The sequence below is a fragment of the Leptonychotes weddellii genome, chromosome 2 (assembly GCF_054177405.1).
Source record: "Leptonychotes weddellii isolate Sample4059 chromosome 2, ASM5417740v2, whole genome shotgun sequence".
NCBI classification, from domain to species: Eukaryota; Metazoa; Chordata; class Mammalia; order Carnivora; family Phocidae; genus Leptonychotes; species Leptonychotes weddellii.
In genome coordinates, this window is record NC_138370.1 from 5,429,569 (window position 1) to 5,456,858 (window position 27,290).

The 27,290-nt window shown below is 36.2% G+C and overlaps 1 protein-coding gene across 2 annotated transcripts in view; it reads right to left on the minus strand.

The window, feature by feature from the left end:
* The window catches only part of GPM6A (glycoprotein M6A), a 302,473-nt gene that overhangs the window by 22,355 nt on the left and 252,828 nt on the right, over nt 1-27,290 (minus strand). For both annotated transcript variants that reach the window (XM_031030940.2, XM_006736039.3), the window contains exons 2-3: nt 24,181-24,373; nt 5,797-5,953 (exon numbers count right to left, since the gene is read on the minus strand). In XM_031030940.2, the coding sequence (XP_030886800.1) occupies nt 5,797-5,953; nt 24,181-24,373 (350 nt within the window). The remainder of the gene's footprint in view (nt 1-5,796; nt 5,954-24,180; nt 24,374-27,290) is intronic.

The following is a 27,290-nucleotide window of genomic DNA, read 5'->3' on the forward strand; positions in this document are numbered from 1 at the left end:
AGAATGAAGCGGGGGAAATCGGAGGGGGAGACGAACCATGAGAGACGATGGACTCTGAAAAACAAACTGAGGGTTCTAGAGGGGAGGGGGGTGGGAGGATGGGTTAGCCTGGTGATGGGTATTAAAGAGGGCACGTTCTGCATGGAGCACTGGGTGTTATGCATAAACAATGAATCATGGAACACTACATCTAAAACAAATGATGTAATGTATGGTGATTAACATAACAATAAAAAAGTTAAAAAAAATGTGGCGAAGCATGATTTGTCGTATAATATTACTGATTTAAAGGCAAAGTCATAAAATATACAGTTCTTGCTTTTATTCTAAAAGTAAATATAAAAACAAGTATCTTTTGCATGAAGATTATTCCCAGCATAGCGGGCACAAAGTTCTTGGTTGGAAAACAGAGGTATCCATTAACCAAACAATACACTTGTTATCCATGATGATTACTTCATCCTTAACCGAGTGGCCTATTTAAATAACTATTACATGTATGAAAATATTTGGTACATCAACATTAATGAAACCAATTTAAAAAATTATTTCATTTCCAGTGGCCAGACGTGTCTTGAATTTAAAAATCTAACATGAGAAGCCCTTACATTTTACAACAGGTATTTTGATTTTGTCAATGTCATTTTATGAGGCTAACTGAAATTTTCTGTCAACTTTTATGCTCAAAATCTGAAAAGAATGAGACTTATTTTCTTTTTTCCTATAACTGATGTGATAGTATCATTAATATCCAAAAAGTCAAGCTGAGAGTGGTCTCCTGTCCCAGTATTTACAGTTTGGGTCTGAAACCCTGCATGGGATCTGCTTCAGATACATGTGGCAAATAAAATCCTGGTTCCTTCCTCCACAATGCAATGTTTTTTAACACATTATTTCCAAATACTACCACTGTGCTTGAAGCAGTTTATGTTTCCCCTCGTACTGAGAAACTAGTGTGACAGTGTATTGTTATAATCTAAAAAAAATGACCTTGCCCTCTCCAGGTTAGGTGTATCCTAGAGAGCATAGGCCTTATTGTAGGAACTCTGGCTTGCAGTCTTGGATCAAAAACGTTATTTTTTTTTTAATTTAATTTCAAAAGACACTACACTTTAGAGATAGACTAGAATGAAGAGTTCCTTGATGACAACTTTACTTAGAAAGTTACCTTAGGACTCCCGATGGGCAGTCATCAAAACAGAAAAGTATGTGTTCTGTGTTCCACAGAGCATCCTTGTATTGTAAAAAAAGAGGTAATTCATGATCATGGATAAAAGCAAAGGTTAAAATGAGGACATCTCCGCAGTGAAGGACTTCCAGTTATCACTGAGTGATCTCCCCAAAATGTCAAACAGAGAGCAGCTGATGAGTTACAAAAGACCCTCACAAACAGATAAGTATCCCACTAAATATTAGCCCAAATGCACCACAAAATGACAAGGCGAATCCTGATCAGGAGGGATCAGGAGGTTGGTGATGGGGCTGTGTGCCAGACGAGTCACTGATTTTCAGGTGGTGGTTTCCTCAGCTGTGAAATGAGAGTAATACCCGTTTCTACTTCACACAGTTGTCTGGAGCATTAAATGCCCTAGGATTTTGTAAACTGCATTACATAGCAACTGGCATTTATAAGCACCTAACAAACATTTCCCATTATTATTACTGCACTTATTATTAAAACTAGATTGTAGGCTATGAAAATGAACTATGAGTTATGACATATTGAATAGATTTAAAGGTAATTATATAGAGTGTAGACACACTGGTCTGAAATGCTGTGGTCAAAATCTATAAGCATCTGAGGCTAACGGGAAAGGTATTTAAAAGTAAATAAATAGAATACATTTCATCATCTGTAAAATGAGATTAACAATAGTAACTGTTTAATTTTGTTGCTTTAAACACCGTATGCGGCACACTGTTGTGAGCTGAATGTTATTTTTCTCCAAAATTTATGTGATGAAGTCCTAAGCCCCAGTACCTCATAATGTGAGCTTATTTGGACACAGGGTTTTTACAGGAGGTAAGAAAATTAAAGATGCGGTTATTAGGCTGGGCTCTAATCCAATATAACAGGTGTCCTGGAGACAGGGAGAGCTGAGCACAGACATGCATTCAGGGAGGACGTCATGCGGAGATGTGGGTAATGATCGGGGGATGCCAAAGACGGCCACCAACACACCAAGGCTCGAGGAACAGATTCTCCCGCATGGCCTTAGAAGGAGCCAACCCTCCCAACACCCTGACCTGGGACTTCTGGCTTCCAGAAATGTGAGACAATAAATCTCCACTGTTTAAGCCATTCACTGTGGTCTCTTTGTTATGGCAGCCCTCGCAAATGAATACACATACTTTCTGAAGTTTTTCTTGTTTTATTTGAGTCTTAGAGCAGGTAATTTGTGAAAAATAAATGTAGGAACTTCCAGAGAGAAGTACATTTAAGAATTCCATTACTTCAAAACTGTTGGGCTTAAAAATCTCAAGTGTCAGAACACACATAGATTCTGAGATCCACGTTGGTGTCATCATGGTAATTAGGAAATTTCTGGAAATGAGAAAACTTAATGATGGCACAACACATACTTCCAGACTTCAAACTGTGAGACACTGAATGCCTCCCCAGTTGAAGCTCAATAAATATGATTTTTGGTTTAATATCTAATGGAAATTCAAAGAAAATAAGTATTTCTATATTCATTAAACTTATTAAGCTCATGTTTAATGTATCGAATAAAATGTGTTGACATACTCAACTAGGTGCCATTTAACTTAAGTAAATTTTGTTACTTAAAGCATTTTTTTTAAATTTTTTTAAAGATTTTATTTATTTGCGAGAGAGAATGAGAGAGAGCACGAGAGGGAGGAGGGTCAGAGGGAGAAGCAGACCCCCCGCCGAGCAGGGAGCCTGATGTGGGACTCGATCCAGGGACTCCAGGATCATGACCTGAGCCGAAGGCAGTCGCTTAACCAACTGAGCCACCCAGGCGCCCCTACTTAAAGCATTTTAATGACTTTTCACATGATATCATAATACAAAGGTTAATACTGTGCTTTTATGTTTTATGTGTCTCACATTCAGGGTTTTGAAGGATAGCATTTAAATTTTGAAATGAACTTGAATTGGTCTTGATACTGCATGAGGGGAAACTCATAATGCGGATCAACTTACGCTTTCCAGAGCATTCATTAAGAAAAGAGAGTATTGATTAGCATCCTCTATTCAGTGATATAATGCTGCATTAACATTAACTGCATTTGTGCTGATGTAGATTCAATTAGTAACCATTTTACTTTTTATACAACATAGAGAGACAGGGACAGAATAACAAGTTTCTTTTACTCCTACTTCTGGAAGCTTTTCACTTAATATGGTTGTTGCCAAAAACAAAAACAAAAACAAAACCACAACTATTCCACTCTTGAATAATATTCAGTATTCCAAGAAATTCATTGACCTAGCACCAAGAGGACATTTTTAACGTGAAGGAAGACTGATAACCCAGGCTAACAGGTGAACTCATAGAACACAGAGTAGACTGTAAGGTATAATCTACCTACAAATGAAAAAAAAAAAAAAAAAGGCAGCAGAGTAGAAATAGGGAAGAAGGGAAGATGAGTAGCAGGAGAGGGTGACTGAACCCCGCCCCCCATTCGCTGTGACCGCAAACCCCGCAGGACAAGCGAGGTGGGTGTGTTGTGCGGAGAGAGGGTCACAGGTCCCGTGACCCTGTATTTCTGGGCAGGGGAGTTGGGCCCCTGGGTGCCCCCATGCTCTGCAGATGCACAAGCATGCAGCTCCTACTTCTGCGGAGTTCTGCTCATTCCCAGGAGCAAAGGGGGTGCTAAAGGAGTGGGTGGGGTGTCTCAGGGGCCCGACTCCCTCCTGATCGCCTCTGGAGGACCCCAGGCAGCTGTGTCAGCCTTCTGGTCTGCTGGGTGGGACTGATGAACACTTGTTACTATGATAGAAAAAAAAAGGTGGCTCATGTTTGTGCTTTAAGCATTCTTATTTGAAATATCTTTGGGATGTTTGAACGGTAAGCAGACAATTATGAACTGTACATAGATGTGTGTTTTCTTCTGTGATGTTTTACCTCTGCATCCAATCCTATGGAGTGATTTTACAATTCTCAGCACGACAGCATAATCAACTGCACTCTTCCTGGCAAAAGATTTCTCCCCAGTGTTAGAAATGTGCTCAGGTATTTCCTTTTTCTCTATTATTTCAATAGTGCTTTAGAATCATGGACTCTACTCCCTAAGCTGGAATGAGCTTTAAGGACGATCTAATATCTTCATTTTGTAAATGAGTAAGCTGTGATCCAGAGGAGTTAAGTGCCTTGCTAAGGGACACACATGATATTATATAATAGTACTGTCCCAACTGGAGGAAAGCCGATCATTAGTTGAAATCACTGTACTCTCTTGGCAGAATATAAATGAACCTCAAATCACAACTTGCTTTTTTTTTTTAAGATTTTATTTATTTCTATGATGGAGAGATAGAGCCAGAGAGCACAAATGGGGGGAATGGCAGGGGGAGAGGGAGAAGCAGACTCCCTCCTGAGCAGGGAGCCTAATGCGGGGTTCGACCCCAGGATCCTGGGATCATGACCTGAGCCAAAGGCAGAGGCTTAACAGACTGAGTCACACAGGCGCCCTTCATAACTTGCTTTCTTAATAGAGAAACTGCTGAGGTACCACTGATAATTGGCTCACAGAATAGTCTTATTTTATTTTTTAAATGACTCAAAGACCTTTAACTTAACTTCCTCCAGATGTGTAATTTGGTATTACTAATCCTAAAGACATAGTTATTACAATAAGTATCATTCCAGGAAAGAAATGAGTCTTATAAGCAATGATTCCAAAGACAACTACAAGTACCCATAACACTGGGCACACTATTTTCAGATAATTATCACCTCTGACTCTGAGCGCCATGATAGAACTTGCTACAAGCTGGTAAAATTTTGGTTTTACCAACAAAAGTTTGGTGGTTAACAGCTATTTTCCAACTTTTATGTAAGACTGAAATAAACTATATCATTCCTCATTAGAGACCTCTTACTTAACATGAAAGAGATGTAGACGTTCTTATAGAACACTGGAAAAAGAAGAAAAGCCTGTTAGTCAGTGATGGGAGGTCCAACATTTCTTTATAGGAAAATCACTCTGCATAAAAATGCAGAAGTCCTTTCAACTGTATTACCCTTAAGTTTTAAACTGCTCTTGTGCTTTAACAGATACACATGCACTGTCTGCATTGTACTAGCTCTAGAATAGAAGTTTGATTTACCATTAAATGTCGTATCAGTAAGGATTTAAAACATAATTAAATATAACAGTATAATTTTTACCTTATGTCATATTAAACAGAAATTACATAGTATAGTTCCCTCAGATTTACAGTAAAATGCAAAGGCATATATTGAAGGAGGAGAGACACATATACTGTCCCCAATTGCAGATGGACTTTTTCTGTAATTCTAAATATTGTATGGGAACCCCAAAGCCCTTTGGGAAAAAAAACCATGAATCACTCTCCAGCTTTGCTGCCTCTAAAACAAAAACCAGTTGCGTTGCATATGATTTGAGAATCTGCAGCTGAATTTTCACACGGAATAATCTTAACTTAGAAAATAGTATTTTTAAGATTTTAGATAGCCATCGCAGGAGGGAATGTTACCGTGATAAAAAAAAAAAAATACTTTACTTCTTGGCAGATGAATGCAAACACCTCTGTGCTATTGCAACAAACCCACATTAAACCCTGATCATTGGCAAATAACATACCCAGGCGCTCACGCATCTGCCGCAAGTGGTGATTTTGAAATCCCCATAGAGATCTTTGATGGCACCAGTCGTGAAGAAACCTTCCACCATCAGCAGAATGCCATAAACAAAGAAGGCAGCCGCGATGCCGTAGATCACATACTTGAAGATGTCAATCCTGGGGGAGAAGAGACAAAGGGCTTTACTTTAATAACTCTTCATGCCTGACTGGCAGCAATCGATTCTCACGTGCTCATGGCTCCTTCAGAATGGAGAGCCACAGAATATTTCTGTCCATAAGGGAGGCTGGATTTAAAAACATTTTTGCTTTAGAGGCCTAATGTTTGTATATATTTTTTGTTCAGCCTCTGCTAGTATTTGTTGACAGGGCTTTTGACCTTTGTTTTCCCCTCTTTTCTTCCTGCCTCCCCTTCCCTTGTTCACGCCAAGGTAGTCTTGGGCAAGCACTGAGTCACATTGTGAAAGAGTCTGCTGAAATTCATTTACTAAGTATGATAATCATCATATAATTTCTCCTATTATGACAAAGTACCAAGTGTAAAGATTTATATATCTACTACCGAGTTTTGAAAACAAAAGAGGAAGAAAGCATCATGGTTAATGATGAATCCATTTTCAATTAAATGACCACCTCATATTTTTCTTATTATAGCCAATTATAATTATGTTTTATTCCACACTTACTGTAAACAGTCACTGATATTTTCTGCTGATAACAATGTCAATAATGGAAAAAACTATGTTTTTAAAGAAAAGTTATAGTTTTGAAAAATCAAGCCTTTGAGGCAGAATCACTAATAGATTCAGAATTTGGATACGGAACTGGGCCTGAGCCCAGTTTGGGCATAATACCATAGAGGAATGGGAGGGCATTCTTTCCTTTCTCATGATTCAGTGCCCATGTATTTAAAGGCAGAGGGCAGGGAGAGACACATGTATCGTCTATAAATTGCAGACAGATGTTTCTGTTATTCTAGATACTAAATGAGAATCCCAAAGCCCTTTGGAACGAAAAACCGTAAGTTAACAATTTTGCTACTTCTAGAAACAAAGCTACTTGTGCAGCCATGGTATGTGGAGAGGGATATATGTTAGCTAACGTTCTGTTTTCACACTCTTGATATCCATTTGTAAGAAAATTGCTCTATATTTCTCACTGTCAAGTTTATTTTTTTTCTCTTTCCTCTGATTATTAGAGTATGAATGGAGTAGATAGGGTGGAGGCCAATGATGGAGATAGCCTGTTGACTGTTTATAAGGGGACAAATGAGGGATTAGAAAGCTTGATCATGCTGATAGAGATTTAGAAACTCTTGATGTTATGACAATATTTTTAAAAGAATACATGCAATAGCATAAGTGAGTTTGTTACATATAAAAAGAATAAGAAGAGCCTGCTAACTTTCACTGTACCAGGGCAATTGTTTAGTGACTGATTTTCACTGTCTGAAAATCTAAATATTGCACAATTTTACTTGTCAAGGGCAATGAGGCAGATGATGTGAACTTGCAAGCTTATTATGCATGTGAAAGAATCTGAGGATTTCAACTTACAGATGGGACTTTGAAGAATTTGATTCAATGGGCTTCTCCATAAAACTTTTAGGTTAAAATGACATGTTTTAAAATATACTTAAATTTTTATTCAGAAATAATTTCAAATTTATAAAAGAAGTTGTGGAAAATGAACAGTATGAAGATAAACTATACATCCTTTATCTATTTTATAATATTTTACCTCATTTATTGTTTTCTTGTGTTTCTCTCTGTCTCTGGAGAATTACATCTGAACATAGAAAAATTCTCCACAGTATACTTATTGACTTCAGGGAATCCAACATTGATATAATACTTGTGTCAAATCTCTTACTGTATTCCAGTTTTACCAACTGGACTGACCCAATGATGAACTCCCTGGCATCTTCTTTCCCAATAAGGGATCCAGTCTAGGGGTAAGTACTGCATTCACTGGCCACCTGTCTTTACTTTCTTTTAACCAGGAACACATCCACAGCCTCTTTGTCTTTATGACATTAATTGACGCTGTTGAGGAGTATAATCCCACTCTGTCCTTATTAGATAACATTCTTCATTTTGAGTTTGTCTGATGTTTCCTCCTGATTAGATTCAGATTACTCATTCATGGCTGGAATACAATAAAGGTGACTTTCTGTGCATCTGCCCCTCAGTAGTGATGCTGATTTGGATCATCTAGACAAGATGATGTCTAATTTCTGTACTGTGCAATTGCTATTGTTTCCTTTGTAGCTAGTAAGTCATCTGTGAAGAGACAAACATCCTGTTCTACATTAAAACTTCCTGCCAGTGTTAGCAGTCATTGATGGATCTTGACTAATCCAATCTTCCTATTGCATTAACAAAATGCTCATTTTCTAACTGTAGTACTCATTCACATTTACCAGTTGGTACTAGATATTCTGATGTAAGCAAGAGCCCTCCTTTTCCCCCTTTTTATTAATTTTTTGTTTATTTGTCTATTTATTAATTATATGGCCTAAGGATGTCTGCTTTTTTCTCTGAAGTTTATAAGCCAACTACTCTACTTAATTATTTTGGTGCTTAAATTATTCTAGACTTGGCCAGTGGGCATTCCCAAAGCCGACTCCTATATCCTTGTGACATGTGCCCATCATTTTTTGTAAAATATTCCTTTCTTTCTCACACAGCAAGAGGACCGAGGCTCTCTTTGTACATACCTCCCTCAACCCCCAAATTAGGCATCTCTTTGCCAAGCCCTGGTTCTTTTTTTTAATGTGTCTATATTTATTTTTTAATTTAAATTCAATTAATTAACATATAATGTATTATTCGTTTCAGGGGTACAGGTCTGTGATTCATTAGTCTTATACCCAGTGCTCATTACAACACATACCCTCCCCAATGTCCATCACCCAGCCACCCCATCCCTTTACCCCACGTCCCCTCCAGCAACCCTCAATTTGTTTCCTATGATTAAAAGTCTCTTATGGTTTGTCTCCCTCTCTGGTTTCATCTTGTTTCATTTTTTCCTCTCTTCCCTTATGATCCTCTGTTTTGTTTCTTAAATTCCACATATCAGTGAGATCATATGATAATTGTCTTTCTCTGATTGACTTATTTCGCTCAGCATAATACCCTCTAGTTCCATCCACGTCGTTGCAAATGGCAAGACCTCATTCCTTTTGATGGCTGCGTAATATTCCATTGTATATATATACACCACCTCTTCTTTATCCATTCATCTGTCGATGGACATCTGAAGCCCTGGTTCTTTTCATGAGCAGTAGTATTGGAGACCAAGACGTGGGTACTCATTGCTGCTGTGGTGTCTTTGCCTCTTGGTCTTTTCAGCGTACCAAGTTAGGAAACACATGCATGTACACACACACATTCATATATACAATGACGTAAACACGTACATTCAAGTATCTATGTATGTGAACTTGACATACATATACTGGCACACATATATTTGCATATCAGACACACACGTATTTTAGAAACCTCGAGTTCATAGTGATATTTCCAAATCTAATTGATTCCCACGGGGTTTTTTGCAGTCTTCCCCTACTCTGTATTTGTGTGACCTTCTTCCTTAGTGAGAATCCTAATTCCCAAGAATAACACATACATTCTTTTGTTTGATTCATAATAAATCTAAAATTATTTCAGTATTATTTCATCGAAAGTATTACAAAAATCAAACCTACTTGAAAAGAATTCAGAATGTTTGCAATTCCCCTAACCCTCCACCCAAGACTAAGAGAATATAGTCAAATACTGAGTTTCTAAGTTACTTGGATTGGTTCATTCTTTTTTCTTCCCTTCATTGTGCTTAAGGCATTCATTTGGAATGCAGTGGGGATCTATTTGTTTCAGTTTTAGGTCCTCTATCCCATCAATATTGACTTAATTTCATTTTTGAACATATAGAATATCATTAACATGCTTCCAAGAGTCAAATCTGTATAAAAAGATACCCCCAGAGAAGGGTCATGACCTCCCCTATCCCTTCCGACCTATTCCTTGTTCACTGCTCCCTTGCTATCCTTCCTGTGTTTTTTTATGTAAAGGCAAGCATGAGTATATGTGTGTGTACATACTCCTGTTTTCCTTTTGCTTTTACATAGAAGGTAGCTTATACACATGCTCTTTTGCACTTAGCTTTTATTGATCAATAACATCCTTAAAATCACTCCATATCAGTTCAGAGATCTTCCTCATTTTTTTCAACAGCTGCATGGTAGTCCTAGTGTATATATGTATTTATTTACCCCATATTCTGTGCTTGAATATTTAGATAGATAATCAGTATTTTGCAATTACAAATAATACTACAATGAATAATCTTGCACAAATGTATTAGAACAATTGATAGTGTATATTTAGGGTAGGAGGACTGATGAGTTGAAAAGCGAAAGCACGTAGCTTTCTGTTAGAAACCGCCAAATTCCTCTCTGTAAGGGTTGTACCATTTCTGCATCCCCAACAAGGATGTATGAGACTCTTTGTCTACAGCCCCAACAAAAGACTATATTGTCAAGCTTCTGAATGATTGCTAACTGATGGGTGATAACTGGTATCGTAGTTTTGCTGTATTTATCTTAGTAAGAGTGAAATGGAACATCTTTTTATATAATCATAAGCAACATTTGTCTTTTCGTGAATTGTCATATCTTTTGCCCACTTATCTATAAGGTTTGTATATTGGGAATATTTGGTTTTTACCTATAACACATGTTGCTAATATTTTCTCCTAGTATGCCATCTGTCTTTTGACTTTGCTTATGGCATTTTGCCTGACACTTAAAGAAACAGAAACTTCGATGTTGTCTAAGTTATCTGTCTTCTCTTTTGTTACACCGGGATTTTAGTCATAGTTATAAGCCTTTATTAATAATCAGGTTAGGGCGCCTGGGTGGCTCAGTTGGTTAAGCAACTGCCTTCGGCTCAGGTCATGATCCTGGAGTCCCGGGATCGAGTCCCGCATCGGGCTCCCTGCTCGGCAGGGAGTCTGCTTCTCCCTCTGATCCTCCCCCTCTCGTGCTCTCTGTCTCCCATTCTCTCTCAGATAAATAAATAAAAAATCTTTAAAAAAAATAATCAGGTTATACAGGAATTATGTTTTCTTCTAGCATGTGTATCATACCATTTTATTACACTTAGACTTCTGATCAATTTGGTGTTTATTCTTTGGGTAGTGCAAAAACTGGATCTAATTTTATCTTTTTCAAAATGGCTGTCTATCACACCGGAAAACTCTCAGATGTGGATGCCTCTCTGGGGGATGGGGAGGTTAGCAGCATCCATATTTTATAGGTTCATATTAGTTACAATATCAAAGAGTGAAGTGGTGTTGTTAATTTTGTCCAGTGTTATAATAGCATTATTTGTATTATTTCTAAAAGTCCTCTTCTGAAGACACATATTGGAGTATTTTGGGGTGACATGATATAATGTCAGGGATTTGCTTGGATAAAACTCCGGGTATTCATATATTACTTACAAAGTTAAGAAGTTCAAAAATAAAAGCAATAAAAATTAAAAGAAAAAGAATGAAGAAAAGGTTGTCTAGTTGTCCTAACATCATTTATTAAAAAAGACCACCTTTGGAGGGGATTAAGAGTATACATCATGATGAGCACCGGGTGTTGTAAGGAACTGTTGAATCACTATACTGTACACCTGAAACTAATATTACACTGTATGTTAATGAGCTGGAATCTAAATAAAAACTTAAAAAGAAATAAAGTGCTATGCAAATGTAAAAAAAGTGCCCCCAGAAAGAACTATATAGGCATATTTACTGTGCTCATGTATTGCTAGACGTTTCTGATATTTTCATACTTAGAAAAAGCTTTTATAGGTAGCAATTGTTGCAAAAGCAAAAAAGAACATTGGTGACTGTAGTAGGTTAAAAAAATGCTTCCCTCCAAATATATTCACTTCTTAATCCTTGAAGCCTCTGAATATTACTTTATATGGCAAAGAGTCAATTTTACCTTCTATGGTGTACATGGTGATAAGTTAAGGATCTTGGGAGGAGAAGCTTATCCTGGAAAACTCAGGTGGGCCCTAAAGGCAGTCACAGGTATCTTTATGAGAGATAGGCAGAGGGAGTTTTGAGAGAGATGCTCAGAAAAGGAGGAGGGACAGTGAAGATGGAGGCAGACACTTGAGCAATGGGGTCTCAAATCAAAGAACGCCTGCAACCAGCGAGCCTGGGAGAGGCAAGGAATAGAATCCTCTCTAGGGTCTCAGGAGGGAGTGCAGCTCTGCTGAAACCTTGGCTTTAGACTTCGGGCCTCCCCAACTGTGAGAGAATAGGGTTGTGTTGTTTTAAGGCACCGAGTTTGTTATAGTCGACCCAAGAAACTTATACAGTTACTTTATTTCTTTACTTCTTTAGTATTTCTGTATCTGTAAGGACTATTTTAAACTAATTTGCATATTGTCTAACGCACGTGTATGAGAATACTGTAGTTTGACAGTAATGAGGACAAGTTGCTCGTGCATGTAATATACCTCTTCTCAAAGTAGGGAAATGGCTGCTTCCTCCTAAGCACCTAAAACCAGTCTATTACCGAGTAGGAGGTGAGTGGATTTTCCAGCTCAGAGTTAGATATATATGTATATCCTATTCAACTTCAGTTAAAAAAAAAATACATCAGCAATTTTAGAGACTACTTGAAACTGTTTTGGAATCTTCACAGTTGTGATGGAGAATATCCATGTTTTATTAGTTTTCAATTGAGGCAAAAAACACATAACACGAGCTCTAGCCTCTTAAATTAAGTGTACAACACAGTATTAACCATAAGCCTGGTGTTGTACAGTAAGTGTTGAGAACTTGTTCATCTTGTGTAACTGAAACTCTAAACCCCGTGAACAGGAACTCCCTGTTCTTCTTCTCCCCAGCCCTTGACCAACATCATCCTACTTTCTGTTTCTATGAGTTTGACTACTTTAGGTATCTCATGTAAGTGGAATCATGCCGTATTTGTCCTTCTGCGACTGGCTTATCACTTAGCATAAAGTCCTCAACGTTCATCCGTGTTTGGAGAACATAACAGGACTTTCTTCTCTTTTATGGCTTAATGATATTCCATTCTATGTATAAACCTCTTTTTCTTTATCCATTCATCTGTGGATGGACATTTAGGTAATGTCCACATGTTGGCTATTGTGAATAATGCTGCAATTAACATGGGAATGCAAATCTCTCTTTGAGATCTTGATTTCAAACCATTTGGATAAATAACTGGACATGGGATTGCTGGATCATACTTTATTTTGTTTGTTTTTTATGTAATGGTTATCCCACCTGTTGTGAGGTGATATCTCATTATGGTTTTGATTGACATTTCCTAGATGAGGAGTAATGTTGAGCATCTTTTTTTCATATGCCTGTTGGCCATTTGTATGTCTTCTTTGAAGAAATGTCTATTGGAGTATTTTGCCCATTGTAAGTCAGGTTATTTGGTTTTTTGCTATTGAGTTGTAGGGGTTCCTATATAGTTTGGATATTAACCCCTTATTGGATATATGGCTTGCAAATATTTTCTCCCATTCTGTAGGTTGCCTTTTCACCCTGTTAAGTATTTTCTTTGCTGCACAGAAGCTTTTAAGTTTGATGTAGTCTCACTTGTCTATTTTTGCTTTTGTTGCTTGTGCTTTGGTGCCATATCCCAGAGTCATTGCCAATCCCAATATTATGAAGTTTCCCCCTCTATTTTCTTCTAGGAGTTTTATAATTTTAGGTCTTACATTTAGTTCTTTCATCGACTTTGAATTGAATTGATTTTTGTCTATAATGTAAGGTAAAGGTCCAATATCATTGCTTGCAAGTGAATATCCAGTTTTCCCAGAACCATTTATTGAAGAGACTACCCCTTCCCCATTGTGCCTTGGCACCCTTATTCAAAATCACTTTGCCCGTACAAGGTTTTCTTTCTGGGCTATCTATTATGTTCCATTAGTCCATATGTCTCTTATGTCACTACTACATTGTTTTCTTTTTTTTTTTTTTAAGATTTTATTTATTTATTTACAGAGATGGAGAGAGAGCTAGTGTGCACAAGCAGGGGGAGAGGCAGGCAGAGGGAGACGGAGAAGCAGGCCCCCAGCAGAGCAAGGAGTCCAACAAGGGGCTCGATCCCAGGACCCTGGGATTATGACCTGAGCCGAAGGCAGACGCTTACCCGACTGACCCACCCAGGTGCCCCACTACTACACTGTTTTGATTACTGTAGCTTTCTACTATGCTTTGAAATCAGGAAGTATGAAGCTTCCAGCTTTATTCATCTTTCTCAAGATTGTTTTGGTTATTTGGGGTCCTTTGTGATTCCATATGAATTTTAGGATTGCTCTATTTCTGTAACAAATTCTGTTTGGATTTTGCACTTAATCTGTGAATCACTTTGGGTAGTATGGGCAGTTTAACAATATTATATCTTCCAATCTATGAACATGAGATGTCATTACATTTATTTGTAGCTTCTTTAAATTATTTCACCACTTGGTTAAGTTTATTCCTAAGTATTTTATTCTTCTTGATTCTATTGTAAATTAGAGGATGTCAATTGGAATTTAGGCCTCTTAAATTTGCTAAAACTTGTTTTCTGACCTAACATGGGATCGATCCTGGATGATGTCCATATGCACTCAAGAAGAATGTGTATTCTGCTACTGTTGGGTAGAATGTTCTAGATAAGTCTGTTAGGCCCATTTGCTCTACGGTGTTGTTCAACTCCTCTGTTTCCTTATTAATCTGCTGTCTGGTTGTTCTATCCTGTATAGAAAGTAGAATATTGAATCCCCCTACTGTTATTGTGATGTTATCTATTTCTCTCTTCAGGTCTGTCAATATTTGCTTCATATATTTGGGTGCTCTGATGTTGTGTGCATATATATTCTTGGTGAATTGACCCACTTATCATTATATAATGTCCTTTGTTTCTTTTGACAGTTTTGACTTAAAGTCTACTTTGATTGATATTTTTATGGCCATCCCTCCTTTCTCTTGGTTATCATTTGCATGGAATATCTTTTTTCATGCTTTACTTTTAGCATATGTGTGTCTGTAAATCTAAAGCAATTCTCTTGTAGACTACATATGTTTGGACCTTATTTATTATTCATTCAGTCACTCTATGTCTTTTGACTGGGGAATTTAATCCATTTAGCTTTAAAGTTATTATTGGTAGGGAAGGACTTATTATTGCCATTTTGAATTGTCTTCTATCTGTTGTGTAGCTTTTTTTGTCTCTTCCTCTTGTCTTCCTTTCTATTTTGTTGATTTTTTTTTTACATGGTTTGATTCCTTTCTTATTTTCTTTTGTATACCTTCTAAAGATATTTTCTTTGAGGTTATGATGGGTCTTACATAAAACATCTCATACTTGATCTATTTTAAGCTGATAACAACTTAACCACAATTGCAAATAAATACTCTGAAGTTACTTTTCCCTTTTATACACTTTATGTTATTGGTGTTACAACTTACACCTTTTAACATTATGTATCCGTTAACACACTTTTATAGTTTATATAGTTTTTTGCATACCTTTGTCTTTTAACTTCTATGCCAGAATGAAAAGTGATTTACATACATTACAGTTTTACAGCCTGTGTTTGTCTATATATTTACCTTTACCAGTGAGCTTTACACTTTCATGGGCTTTTTTGTTGCCATTTAAACTCCTTTCATTTCAAATTTGAAGGGCTCCCTTTAGCATCTCTTGTAAGGCAAGTCTAATGGTGATAATATCACTCAGCTTTTGTTTATCTGGGAATTTTTTAAAATTTCTCCTTCATTTTTGAAGGCTACTTTTAGCAGATACAGTATTCTTGGTTGGTAGTTTCCTTTGTTCAGTAATTTGAATATATCACCCCAGTCTCTTGAGGTGAGGGAGTGTTCCACCTCCAGACCCTTAAGTACAACTTCAAGTCTGTTTTGCACATAAAGTAATAGTTTCAGGTTCCAGGGATTAGGTTCTGGATATCTTTGGGGGCCATTATTTAGCCTGTCACAACCTTATATATGTAACTGACATTTCCAAACATTCAACTATTCTTACATAAAGCTTTCTTCAAACAATCTGAGGATGGACATTTACTAATGTTACATTCCAAAATGCATTTAAAAATTTTAAATCGTCAATATATTTAAGTTATGATATATCTGATATTATCATATTGGCTTGAATCCCTCTTTCACTAAAGTACTCTCTTATCAACATGCAATATATGAACTTAACAGAACAAAGAACTTTGAATATGACATTAGAAAAATTAAATTCTTCTTATCTATAAAAATGTGTATTCTGTTAATGATATGTCAACAAAATGCATTAATAACCCCTCTGATCATGAAGTCACTGCTTGTGTCCATAACAGGATGAAATAGCAGATTCCGTAAGAAGTCTTTGTTTTGCTACTTTTGTGTTTTTTTCCTACTTCTTAAGCAATTCATGGAAGTACTTAACCTCCTTTCTGAATCTGAACTTTAAAATTTGATGATATTTCTATAAACAATTGTTTTACTGATTTAAAAGCAATATATGTCCATTGTAGAGAAAAATAAAGTTAAAACCAGAAAATCAGATTATTTACTGCTTACCCTCCCAGTTTTTTTTCCATAGTAATTATAATTCATTCCAAAAGTTATGATTATTCTATACTGCTTTACAAACTTCATTTTTGGCCAATATACTATGAATATTTTAAATGTTCTATAATTTTATCAACATATTTTTTTAAGATTATGGCACATTCTATCATTTGAAGGTATCACAATATATTTTACCAATTCTCTACTACTTTCATTCAATGGTAGGGAGGATAATGGCCCCTCCAAAGATGTTTGTATCTAATCTCCAGAACCTGTAAATATGTTATCTTGTTCAATGAGACTTGGAAAATGTGATTAAATTAATAATTTGAGATTTGGAGGTTATCCTGTGTTGACAGGATGTAATATATTATATAATATAATCGCAAGTCCTAATAAATGAAAGGAAGATGCAGAAGAATCAGAGTCAGATCCAGAGAGAGATCTGAGATGCTACAGTGCTGGCTTTGAAGATGGAAGGGGGCCATGAGCCAAGGAATGCAGGCGGCCTCTAGAAGCTGGAAGAAATAAAAATACAGATTCTCCCCTGGAGCCTCCAGATGGAGCACAATCCTGCCAATACCTTGATTTCAGCCTATTTCCATAAACCCAGTAAGACCCATTTCAGAATTCTGATATCCAGAACTGTAAAACACACACACACACACACAACCTAAACAATAAATTTGGTTTTTTTTTTTAATTCACTAAATTTGCTGTAATTTGTTCCATCAGCAGTAGGAAGGTAATGCAGCACTCTTACAAACAGCATCGTAATAATGATCATTTCAGATAAATCTTTGTAAGGAATGTATTGTCAAAGTGGTATCCGGAAAGTCTGAACCAAAATAAAAATGCATTGAGAACAGTTAGAGGGCTTATTCTCTGTTTCCCAATACCATGTATTATCATTTAATTTTTCTGATAATTTGACAGTAAAAACAATAGTATCATTTTAATTAATTTTCTTAGTTTAGTAGTATGGATGGACATATACTTACAATCTATCAATCATTTGTATTCTTCAATGAAATATGTTTTTATATTTTTTTCTATTTTTCTACTGCAAAATGTATCCTTTTATTGTTAAATTAACTCTGCCTTTATTAAAATTAGGACCTCTTGTCATGTAAGTGGTAAATATGTTTCTGGGTTTTGTGTATTTTTAATTTTTTTAAAGTAATACTTCATTCAATAAAATTTAATTTATATTATATCAAATCCATATATACTTTCCTTTGTGATATATTTCTTAGTTACTTCTTGCCCCATGATAAAGGAAATCTAAATCTATTTTTCTTCTAGCTTCTACAAATTAGTTTATTCTTAAATTTAAAATTTTCAATTCATCTGAAAGTCTTTTGGTAAAAATGTGAATAGGGACATAATTTTATATTACTTATAACTACTTATATATACTTAATTCTCTTTTTACTATCTCTATTCTAGTCCATTTGATACATATTTTTTTATTCCTGTGCCCTATAGTATTAATTACTGTAGGATCTCCATTCCCTCTATTTCTTAACCTGATGCATCCTGGAAACTACTGACTCTACCATTCTTGGATTCCTATCTGTTTAGTCTGATGTGGATGGCACTTTGCTAACGTATCTTTCCCATGTCAGTGTTTGAGGAAAATCAATCTGTCTTGTTCTACTCTGGATCCCTAGGGATTAGAACAGTAATTGACACATAGTATAACCCACTATTTTTTGTTGAATGAGTGGATTCATTAAAAGACAAATCAGACAAAAGATTAGCCTGAAAAATTATATCTGCATATTTGAAAACAAAAACACAGAAATATAACAAATACAGTAAGTTTTAAATTCCATACTTGCTATTCAATTTTCAAAGCAGGCAAAAACACTAAGATAGCTGTTCTTAAATAAAGACTAAGGTTTAGCAAGTGAATTATAGGTTGTAAGCATCTCAGAACTAGAAGTTCATTACCAGCCTTGTCTGAATACCTTCATTCTCAGGCAAATCAGTACATTCCAAGGCAGACCAAGTACTCTTTAGAAAACTCTTGACTTTTGGAAAGTTCTTTACAGAGTCAAAAACTATTGCCCTATAAATTGGAGTCCAACCAAAATCTCTCTTTGAATCACAAAAAGCAAGGCAAGTTTTCCTCTACCAGATATGTAGAGGAATTTGAATGAAATCATCATGTTCTTATTTGTAAATATTTGTTTCTAAAGTTGCTGTATTTCTGGAAGTTAGAAAAGAGAAGAGAAATTAGATCTTTGAATTCTAATCGAGTCTGAAACCTACTCTTGGTGCTTACTTTGAAACATCTACTCTAGTCAAGATGTAGAGCATTAAGAGTATTGTGGTAAGTAGGATATGTGCAGGGACAAACACCTTTAGGAATCATGATACGGGGCATTAAAATCGTGGTCCAGCTTCATGGAAGACACCACCATCATAATCAAAACCATCATCACCACAGTCAGCTGCAGACGCATGTTCATAAACAGGGGCGTAGTCTTAATAGGTACCAGCCCTTTATAACTGTTTTAAAATATCAACTCATTTTATCTGAGTAACAGCCTTAGGGAGTTGGCATTAGTTAAGTCCCTTTTACGGATGATGAGGGACTGAGGCAGACAGGTTAAACTTGTCCAAGGCAAGAAAGTAGAAAGGGGCAGATACCACATGAAATAAACTGGGGAAGTTTGATCCCAGAACCAGTGCTCAGTTCTACACTTGCTTGTTTCTCTACCTCAAGTCCTCGTGATTTACATACTTGGTTTCGTTGTTGTTGTTTTATATGAGTGAGGTGTTTTTGTTTGTTTAACACTCATTTGAGAATTACTAGTCTGGCTGAAATATTGCATAAGGAGATGCTTTCTGTGTATTAAACCAGAAGTTAGGAAGTCTATATGGTGTTCTAACATAAGTTCTAGAGAGGACTGAAATTATTTTTGAATCTCCAAGAGTAATCAATAATCTTGCTTCAATACTAATTTGTCTGATCTTCAAAATTCTTGTAAGCAGAAGATTACAGCAGTCTGATTTGATTGTCAATCTCCTGGCAGTTGACGTACTGCTGTGATTTCTGTCATTCAATGAAACCTGGTTTTGTTTTACCATGAATTCCTGCTTTCTTTTCCCTTCTCATTCCCATCCATGACTGTTTTCTATTTCGTTTAGTTCCAAGAAATAAACATCTGAACTATAAGCAGATTTAGAGTTACATACATAGGAAGTTGAGAGCAAAACCAATATGTCTATTTTATCTGAGCTTATTGCCTGCTTTTGTTTTAGGCAAACAGAGATTAATTTTTATGTGTGCATTCAATACCAAAGAATTCATTATCTAGTAACCTCAGTTCTTGATGCATTAAGTTCAAGTCACAGTATTAAACTTTGAAAATAAAATACATTCACTCTGAAAATCAAGGGTACCAGATCCTAGACCTTCACTATAATTTGTCAAAACCCAAACACAGTCCCTGTCTAATTAATATACAGGGGCATGTATTTGTGAATAAGACTGTCTCTTGCTCAGTCTTCCAGAGAGTTACTCAAGAAGCCAAGTCACTTAGCAAAATTAGTGGTTTGGATTGTTTGAGATCTAATTTTCTACCCAGTTTCCATATTTCATTGTCCTCTATGAATCTGCTCTGCAGAAGTAAAATGCATACCCTGCTTCTTGCTCACTCAGCCAAATGAAAGTGATGGAACACATAATAATACCTTGCCAAGGGGCTCTCAGGTAAGGAAGTCTGACTCACAGATCAGAAAATGATCTCCTCATTACATAGCAGAAAGTGGTAGAGCAGTGAACTGTTGCCAGTGTGGATTGGGCCTGAACGGAGATGCCAAACCAAAAAAAGTTGTAGTCAGAGTGTAAGAATATCCTTTAAGGGAAGCAATGGGCTAGCGGCACACTCTCATTGTCACAACACTTTGGAGCCAACAAAAGACCATGGACTTGAAAGGGATGAAAAGCTTTTCAGAAACCAAGTTAATGAGGAGGGACAGAGTGATACTTAAAAATATATCAATGGGTCACAAAATCTTTGAGAAATTCCCTCTATTCTCTCTCTATGGGGATGTACACTTCTCAAATGGGATATGACACAATGGTTTGATGGATGACATCAGCTGAAGATGGAGGAGCTACACTTCGGTCACCTTCCTCTAGTGAAGGCTGATGGTACTGAGAGTTTTATGTCCAAAACACGGGTTGCATGAGAATGGAGATTATTCCTATATGTATTTATAGTATTTATGAATTTATAGTATTATTTATTATTTATATGCAAACTTATTAATGAGAAGTCAGTTTTGCATGCTAGACAGATGATTACTGAAATGAAATCGTCATCTTTCACTCTGCTTGACCTTCACATTTCTGCCTATAGACTAGGAGATGTTGCCCATGTTGAGATGTGTGCATGTGTTTAAGAGAAAGAAGACAGTGAAGAGACAGAGACAGAGAAACTGAGATAAAGAATGAAGTAATCCTCAGATCCTGACGACTACAGGAGGAAAAGTGGAGGCTTGGGCAACTGGTTTTATGTTTTAGTTCACACATCCAGTAAACAGGCTTCTTTTCCTTTTTATAAAGGAAATGATATAGGAGTGCCTAATTTGGTGGAACCAAGCATGTGAACTATGGAGACAAAAACAGACTATAAATGACTAAAATTGGCCAATGGGTGCTTTCTTCCCATTCTCTTACACATTCTTTTCCAAACTTACCTTAGCTCATTTCCAAGTAAGTTGTATTGCCTGCAAATTCATCTCTCAGCCACCTCTATTCTATATTTCCTTATTTTACGCTCTCTGTTTCCCCTTCACCTTATCTATTCCTCGGATATCCCTATAAGGCAGCATCCCATAGGATAATCTCTACTTGCTCTAAACCGGTATGTGAATCTTTGAATGTATCAGTTGGCACCAATGGTACCTAGTAGTTTATGGTACATATCTTCCCTCTGTTTTCATGAACCGTTTGTTGACAGGGAAAGAGTCTGAATTCCTTCGGTAGCTTCAGAAGGCCTTGTATAAAGAATTTTAGTTATTTGAAATATAAAAACAATTTGAGCACTTGCTTTTATTCCAATCAAAATGGTATTCTTCCCATTCCAAAAATGCATTATTAATTTTACAGTTAACTTCCAGTGGGACAGAGTAAAGGTAAAAGTACCAAATTAAACATATGATCTCCGATTTCTCTTCTGAACTCCCACACACACTACTCCTTCAGAGCTTTAGTAAAATTCTGTGATATATTAAAGTCTGCTGTCTAAATGTCAAATAAGTATCTTGACAATTGGTTTCTAATAGATGTATACAATCATCTCATGTCATTTATTAGACTCATGATTTCTTACATACTTCTATATCTAAAGTTAGCAATTTGGATGTAGCCTAACTATAGAGAATCTGTAGATTTTAAGGACATCTGTGGTAGCTTAAAATAATGCACAGTGAAAACATATTTTGTCCAGTGTGGGCTGAGATAAAACTAAAAAGAAAATGTCAGTTTTATCACATTAAAATATATCCTTGCAATCATTTTCTTAGGGATCTCTGAAACTAACCTGCAATAATCCAAAGCATTTTCAGATAGTTCAGTCATATTCCAAATAATGAATATCATTTATAAACTTTCAAGGATCAATTCATGCTATATAGCTAATGTAATGGAAATTGATGAACTGTCTGCTAAGGGCTTAAAGAATTTAATTTAATGGATAATGGTAATTTTTCAGAACTAATTTGTAAAATAAAATTACACTGGGAAATATGAGGAAAGTGATATAATTCCTTTGTTTTTTTAGGTTATGATTTTTAAAATTTGCTATTAATTCATCTCCATTAGTCACTGACACTGATGAAGCTCTAAATTGATACTTCAGATTTAGGGACTATTTTTTTAAATAATCTCAGTTCTTAACTGAGTGGGTCATCAACTCCTTTCTCCTCTTAATAACTATGCCTGGAGAGGTTCTCAGTCTCACACATGCTTTGTCATATTTCTTATTTTATGGCCAGTCTTTCCCAAATTTTAAATGCCAATGTATTTTAGATAAGCATAAATATTTCAAATAAATATTTCCTTTTCCTCAGAATTTTGCTATGCCCTCTGTCCAAAGGTACAGGCCCTCCACTCTGCAAAATAGGAAATTCTTGCTCTATTACTTAATAGAAATGTATACCATTTTCCTCTTTTCTTTACATGGAAATCAGCAACTTTAATTAATAAAATAATAAATATAATCTGTGAGCAATATTTTGTTTAAGACTATCTGTCTGTAGCTGTGAATTATTTAAAAATTTAGCAATATGATATATTTTCTGATATTGAAGTTGGAGAAAAGTTGTCTTCTACCTAGAAAGTTGTCCAAGTTGACCAAGTGTTGTCTTAGATTAGGGAGATTAGTAATTACACGACTGCAGTAGGAACTAGCCCTGGGTAAATAAGAAATGTCATTAACCTTTTTGATGGAGTTATGAGAGTAAAAAGCAAAGTCACTCTCACCAGCCATATTAACTACTAAGATTTGTAACTCTGAACCCATCTTATTCCAGGAAAAGTCTATATAAATTATGATCACTGAATTTACTTAGAATGACAAAATAAAGCAACATGAAAAATATTACAAAATTGCATAGTATCAAGAAGCATGAAATAAATGCAAGAGGTTGTAGGGGCCATGAATGCTATGGTGGCTAATGAAATTGAAAGTCTGCTATTGGCTGGGATTATCAAATACAGTGTAAAATAAGCTATCTTCTTTTTGTGGGCATTGCATCACTGAATAAAGGATCTGAATTGGGAATTTATTTGGAACTGAATTCAGTCCTAAACATTTGTTCTCTGTGATATTAAGCAATAAGGGACTGAAACTTGAACACCAAACTCTTTTACTTCCAGACTATGTTTGAGTTACTTTTTAAAAAATATTAAAGAGGGGCGCCTGGGTGGCTCAGTCGTTAAGTGTCTGCCTTCGGCTCAGGTCATGATCCCAGAGTCCTGGGATCAAGTCCCACATCGGGCTCCCTGCTCCGCGGGGGGCCTGCTTCTCCCTCTCCCACTCCCCCTGCTTGTGTTCCTGCTCTCACTCTCTCTCTCTCTGTCAAATAAATAAATAAAATCTTTAAAAAATAAATAAATAAATAAATAAATAATATTAAAGGTTAGCGATCCTGGGAGTTTGCACTTTGAGTTAAATGTACATTTTAAGCATAAATCAGGTTTACAGAAAGCTGTTAAATATTACTTATGATTTTTTGTTAAGAGAAGTCAATAAGAACCATTCACCAAGATTTCTTAGGAAGTTCACATCACTTCTGTGAAGCAGGGAAAGAAAGATGATATCATACCCAATGTTGAATTAAAAAATTTAAAAGGTAAGAGCACCCAAAGAGTTTTGGTGATTGTCCTAGAATTAGCTGCAGAGTCTACATTTATACCTGGCCCTGTTCTCTACTCTCTCCTCTGTTCTACTAGAGCAGCCTCTGCTCAGATTAGAAGAGCAAACGAAATGCAAGCATTCCACTTAATGGTAACTGAATTTTTGATAAAACTTGACAGTCAGATTAAAACACAGATTAAGTCCAGATGCGGTTGGCTTCAGATCTTCTGCTATGTGTCCTGTATTCATGGTAAAGGTCAAAGTTCTTTTGACTCACTTCTTTATTTCCTCATCTGTAACATTGCCTCCCTGAACTCTAGACCCCTATTTATTCGACACGCAGCAGTGTGAACATATACTCTCAAGACGAGAAGCAATCCTAGAGTGACTTACATGGTGAAGACATCGAGTGTATCTCCAGCGGTTCTTGCCATCTCAAAGTAGGTTTGCAGAATGTTGACAGTTCCAGAGAGTGCTTCATGGCCACAACCACAGAACAGGGCTACCCCAGCGTAGAGCAGGATGGTGGCAATCAGGGAGGCATAGGGAATGCCTCCCAGGCATTTAATACAGCACTCAAAACACCCTGCAGAAGACCAACGGAAGACAGTTAGGATTTAATATTTTTTCTTGATCTATATTAATATTATGGGAAGGCATATTTGCATTTATAGATGCAATTATTTATAAATGATGCAATTATGGGAAGGTGTATTTGCATTTATAGATGACATCAGATCAACACACACATCCAGTCTGCCCTGCAGGGTATAAAAATCAAGTTTCTTAATTATAAACCCATCCTCTACAAGTAAGAGAATATTTAATTCCATTGAAGGCTTCCTCTTCTTCTACCCCCAAACCAATAGAAACCCTTCCTTCCTGACCCAGACTTCCCATAATAATCTTCATCGTGTATATCATTCTATCTTGACTTTATTGCTGTCAAATTTCATCTGCTTAAGTTTTTATTTCAATGACATTTATTCTATGGAACTCCCTTTAGCTGTATTTTCAAAACAGTGGGTCAAAACCTGTTCATTGCGAACCCAGTTTAGTGAACTTTGCTCAGCAGTTTTTAGAAGGGAAAGAGAACAGATTAGGCAATATCTGAGTACACTGCATGCAGTAAAGCAAATTATTTTAGAGGCTTTTGAGTTCAGATATTAATTTATGTTATCTTTGTAGTGACTCAAATGTGAAATCTACTTCTTGCTGTGATGCGTGATTAAAAAAAAATGAGAAAGATACTGAAAAATGAGAAACCAGGACAGGTAAAATCCTCACTCTACCACTGTGTGTTTTTTGGCAAGTTTATTCTTTTCATTTCATCATTTGTAAAAGGGTGACAGTAAGAATTCCCCTCAAGTCGTTCTTGTGAGCATTAATCACACTACTGGGTATTTCCCCAAAGAATATGAAAACACCAATTCAAAAAGATATATGCACCCCTATGTTTATAGCAGCAATATCTACAATAGCCAAATTATGGAAACAGCCCAAGTGTCCATCAATAGATGAATGGATAAAGAAGATGTGGTATATATATACAATGGAATATTACTCAGCCATAAAAAGACTGAAATCTTGACATTTGCAACAACATGAACAGAGCTAGAGAGTATAACACTAAGTGAAATAAGTCAGTCAGAGAAAGACAAATGCCATATGATTTCACTCATATGTGGAATTTAAGACACAAAACGAACAAAGGGAAAAAAAGAGGCAAACCAAAAAATAGACTCTTTAGAATAGGTGGTTACCAGAGGGGAGGGGGGTAGGTATGGGTGAAGTAGTGATGGGGATGAGAGTGCACTTGTCATGATGAGCACTGAGTAATGTACAGAATTGTTCAATCACTATATTGTACACCCAAAACTAATAAAACACTATATGTTAACTACACTGGAATTTAAATTACATTTACATTACATTACATTACATTAAAGAGTGAGTTAAATAGTGCGTGCCATGGAGTAACCACTCAATAAACGTCAGGGCTACCATTACTAGATACACCTGTAACTATAAGATTAACTCTGATTGTATTGTAATATGGTTTTCAAAAATACTTTGATGACAGGAATCGCTTTTGCTTTTTAAAGTTTTGTCACATTAGTCTTTTGAAAGATAGCTTGGTTGTTAATATTAAAGGTAAGTATCAGAACTTGCTAGATATTTTCTAAGAGCTTAAGTGTGTATGTTTTGCAATAAGACATATTAATGAGATACTCTACCAGCTGCTGGTAAGAAAGGAAGCCTAAGTAAGGGGCTACCAGGATCAGAGCACTCCTAAGATGATCTCAGTTTCCCCTCCATCCACTTGTGTGTGTTCCCCCCCATCTCCCCCATATATATCCTACTCCAGAGATTTCCTCCTACTTTTCTCCTTTTGGAAATTCTTGATCAAATCTCCTTTTGTAATGCTGAAGCCTCTCAAAAACTCTCTACATAACTGGTTCTTCCTTTCTGCAGAAACAAATAAGTGAGATTGGAAAATGGATGGTTATTTATTGTACTTAAGTAATTCATGGGAAGATCTGTGTGCCCTTTATCTAGAATGCATATATGTTTATAGTAACATACAATGCATGCAATCATTGTAAAGTTGTGTGTGAATTAATTTTATATTTAGAGAGTGGTCTAGCCTGCTAATTTTAATACTGATCATTGGAACTGGCCTTCTTGAGAGAATTATGGCTCACCTCATCTGCCCCAGAGGCAAGAAAAGGAAATCTGAACATGTCCTCACTTCCATAGCAATTGTTAGTCCAGGAAATCATTTCCTGAACATTCCTTCCCCGATAAACACACACACAATGTGGGGAAGAAGAAAAGGTTAGAACAGCTTGACACTTCATATGATAGGAAGAGATTTCACTAGCAGATGGATGAGACCAGAGTGTATAGTCTCTGAATGTCATTGAACACAGTTTTGAGTGGAGATTAACAGGATAGCAGAAAAATCTTTGAATTATTCTGTTTCTCCATGTTGTAAAAATTTCACCTTATTGTTTATTTAAAAATAAAGAAGAATAAGAAACAAAATTAGTACCAACCCAAACAGGAGTTACCCTTATTTTGGTGAGTGCCCCCAAACAGCCCTATAATTTCAAATCCAATTCCTTTGTGATTTCTCTCCCCTACTATTCTTGAAGAATTCGATATAGGTGTGTGGGATTTCTTCTGCAAGTATTGAGGTGTCAAAACCAGATTAATGTAGTCAACAAAACCCTTCAGAATAGAAGTTTAAATATAAAGAAAAGAGTCCAAACATTAAATTCATAGATAGGGATTACCTTTCCTGGGTCTTATCAAAGCTTATAACAAAACAAACATAAAATCAGAATGAGGCCCAGGAACAATGAAGTGGTAAGCCTATACAGATGATCATCAAAATGCTACTGAAGATTTTTGCTTAATTCTGCTAATCTGAATTCTATCAGAGTCAGTTTCTACTTACTTCACATTTTCTCGATTGTGGTTTAGATGGACCAATACTA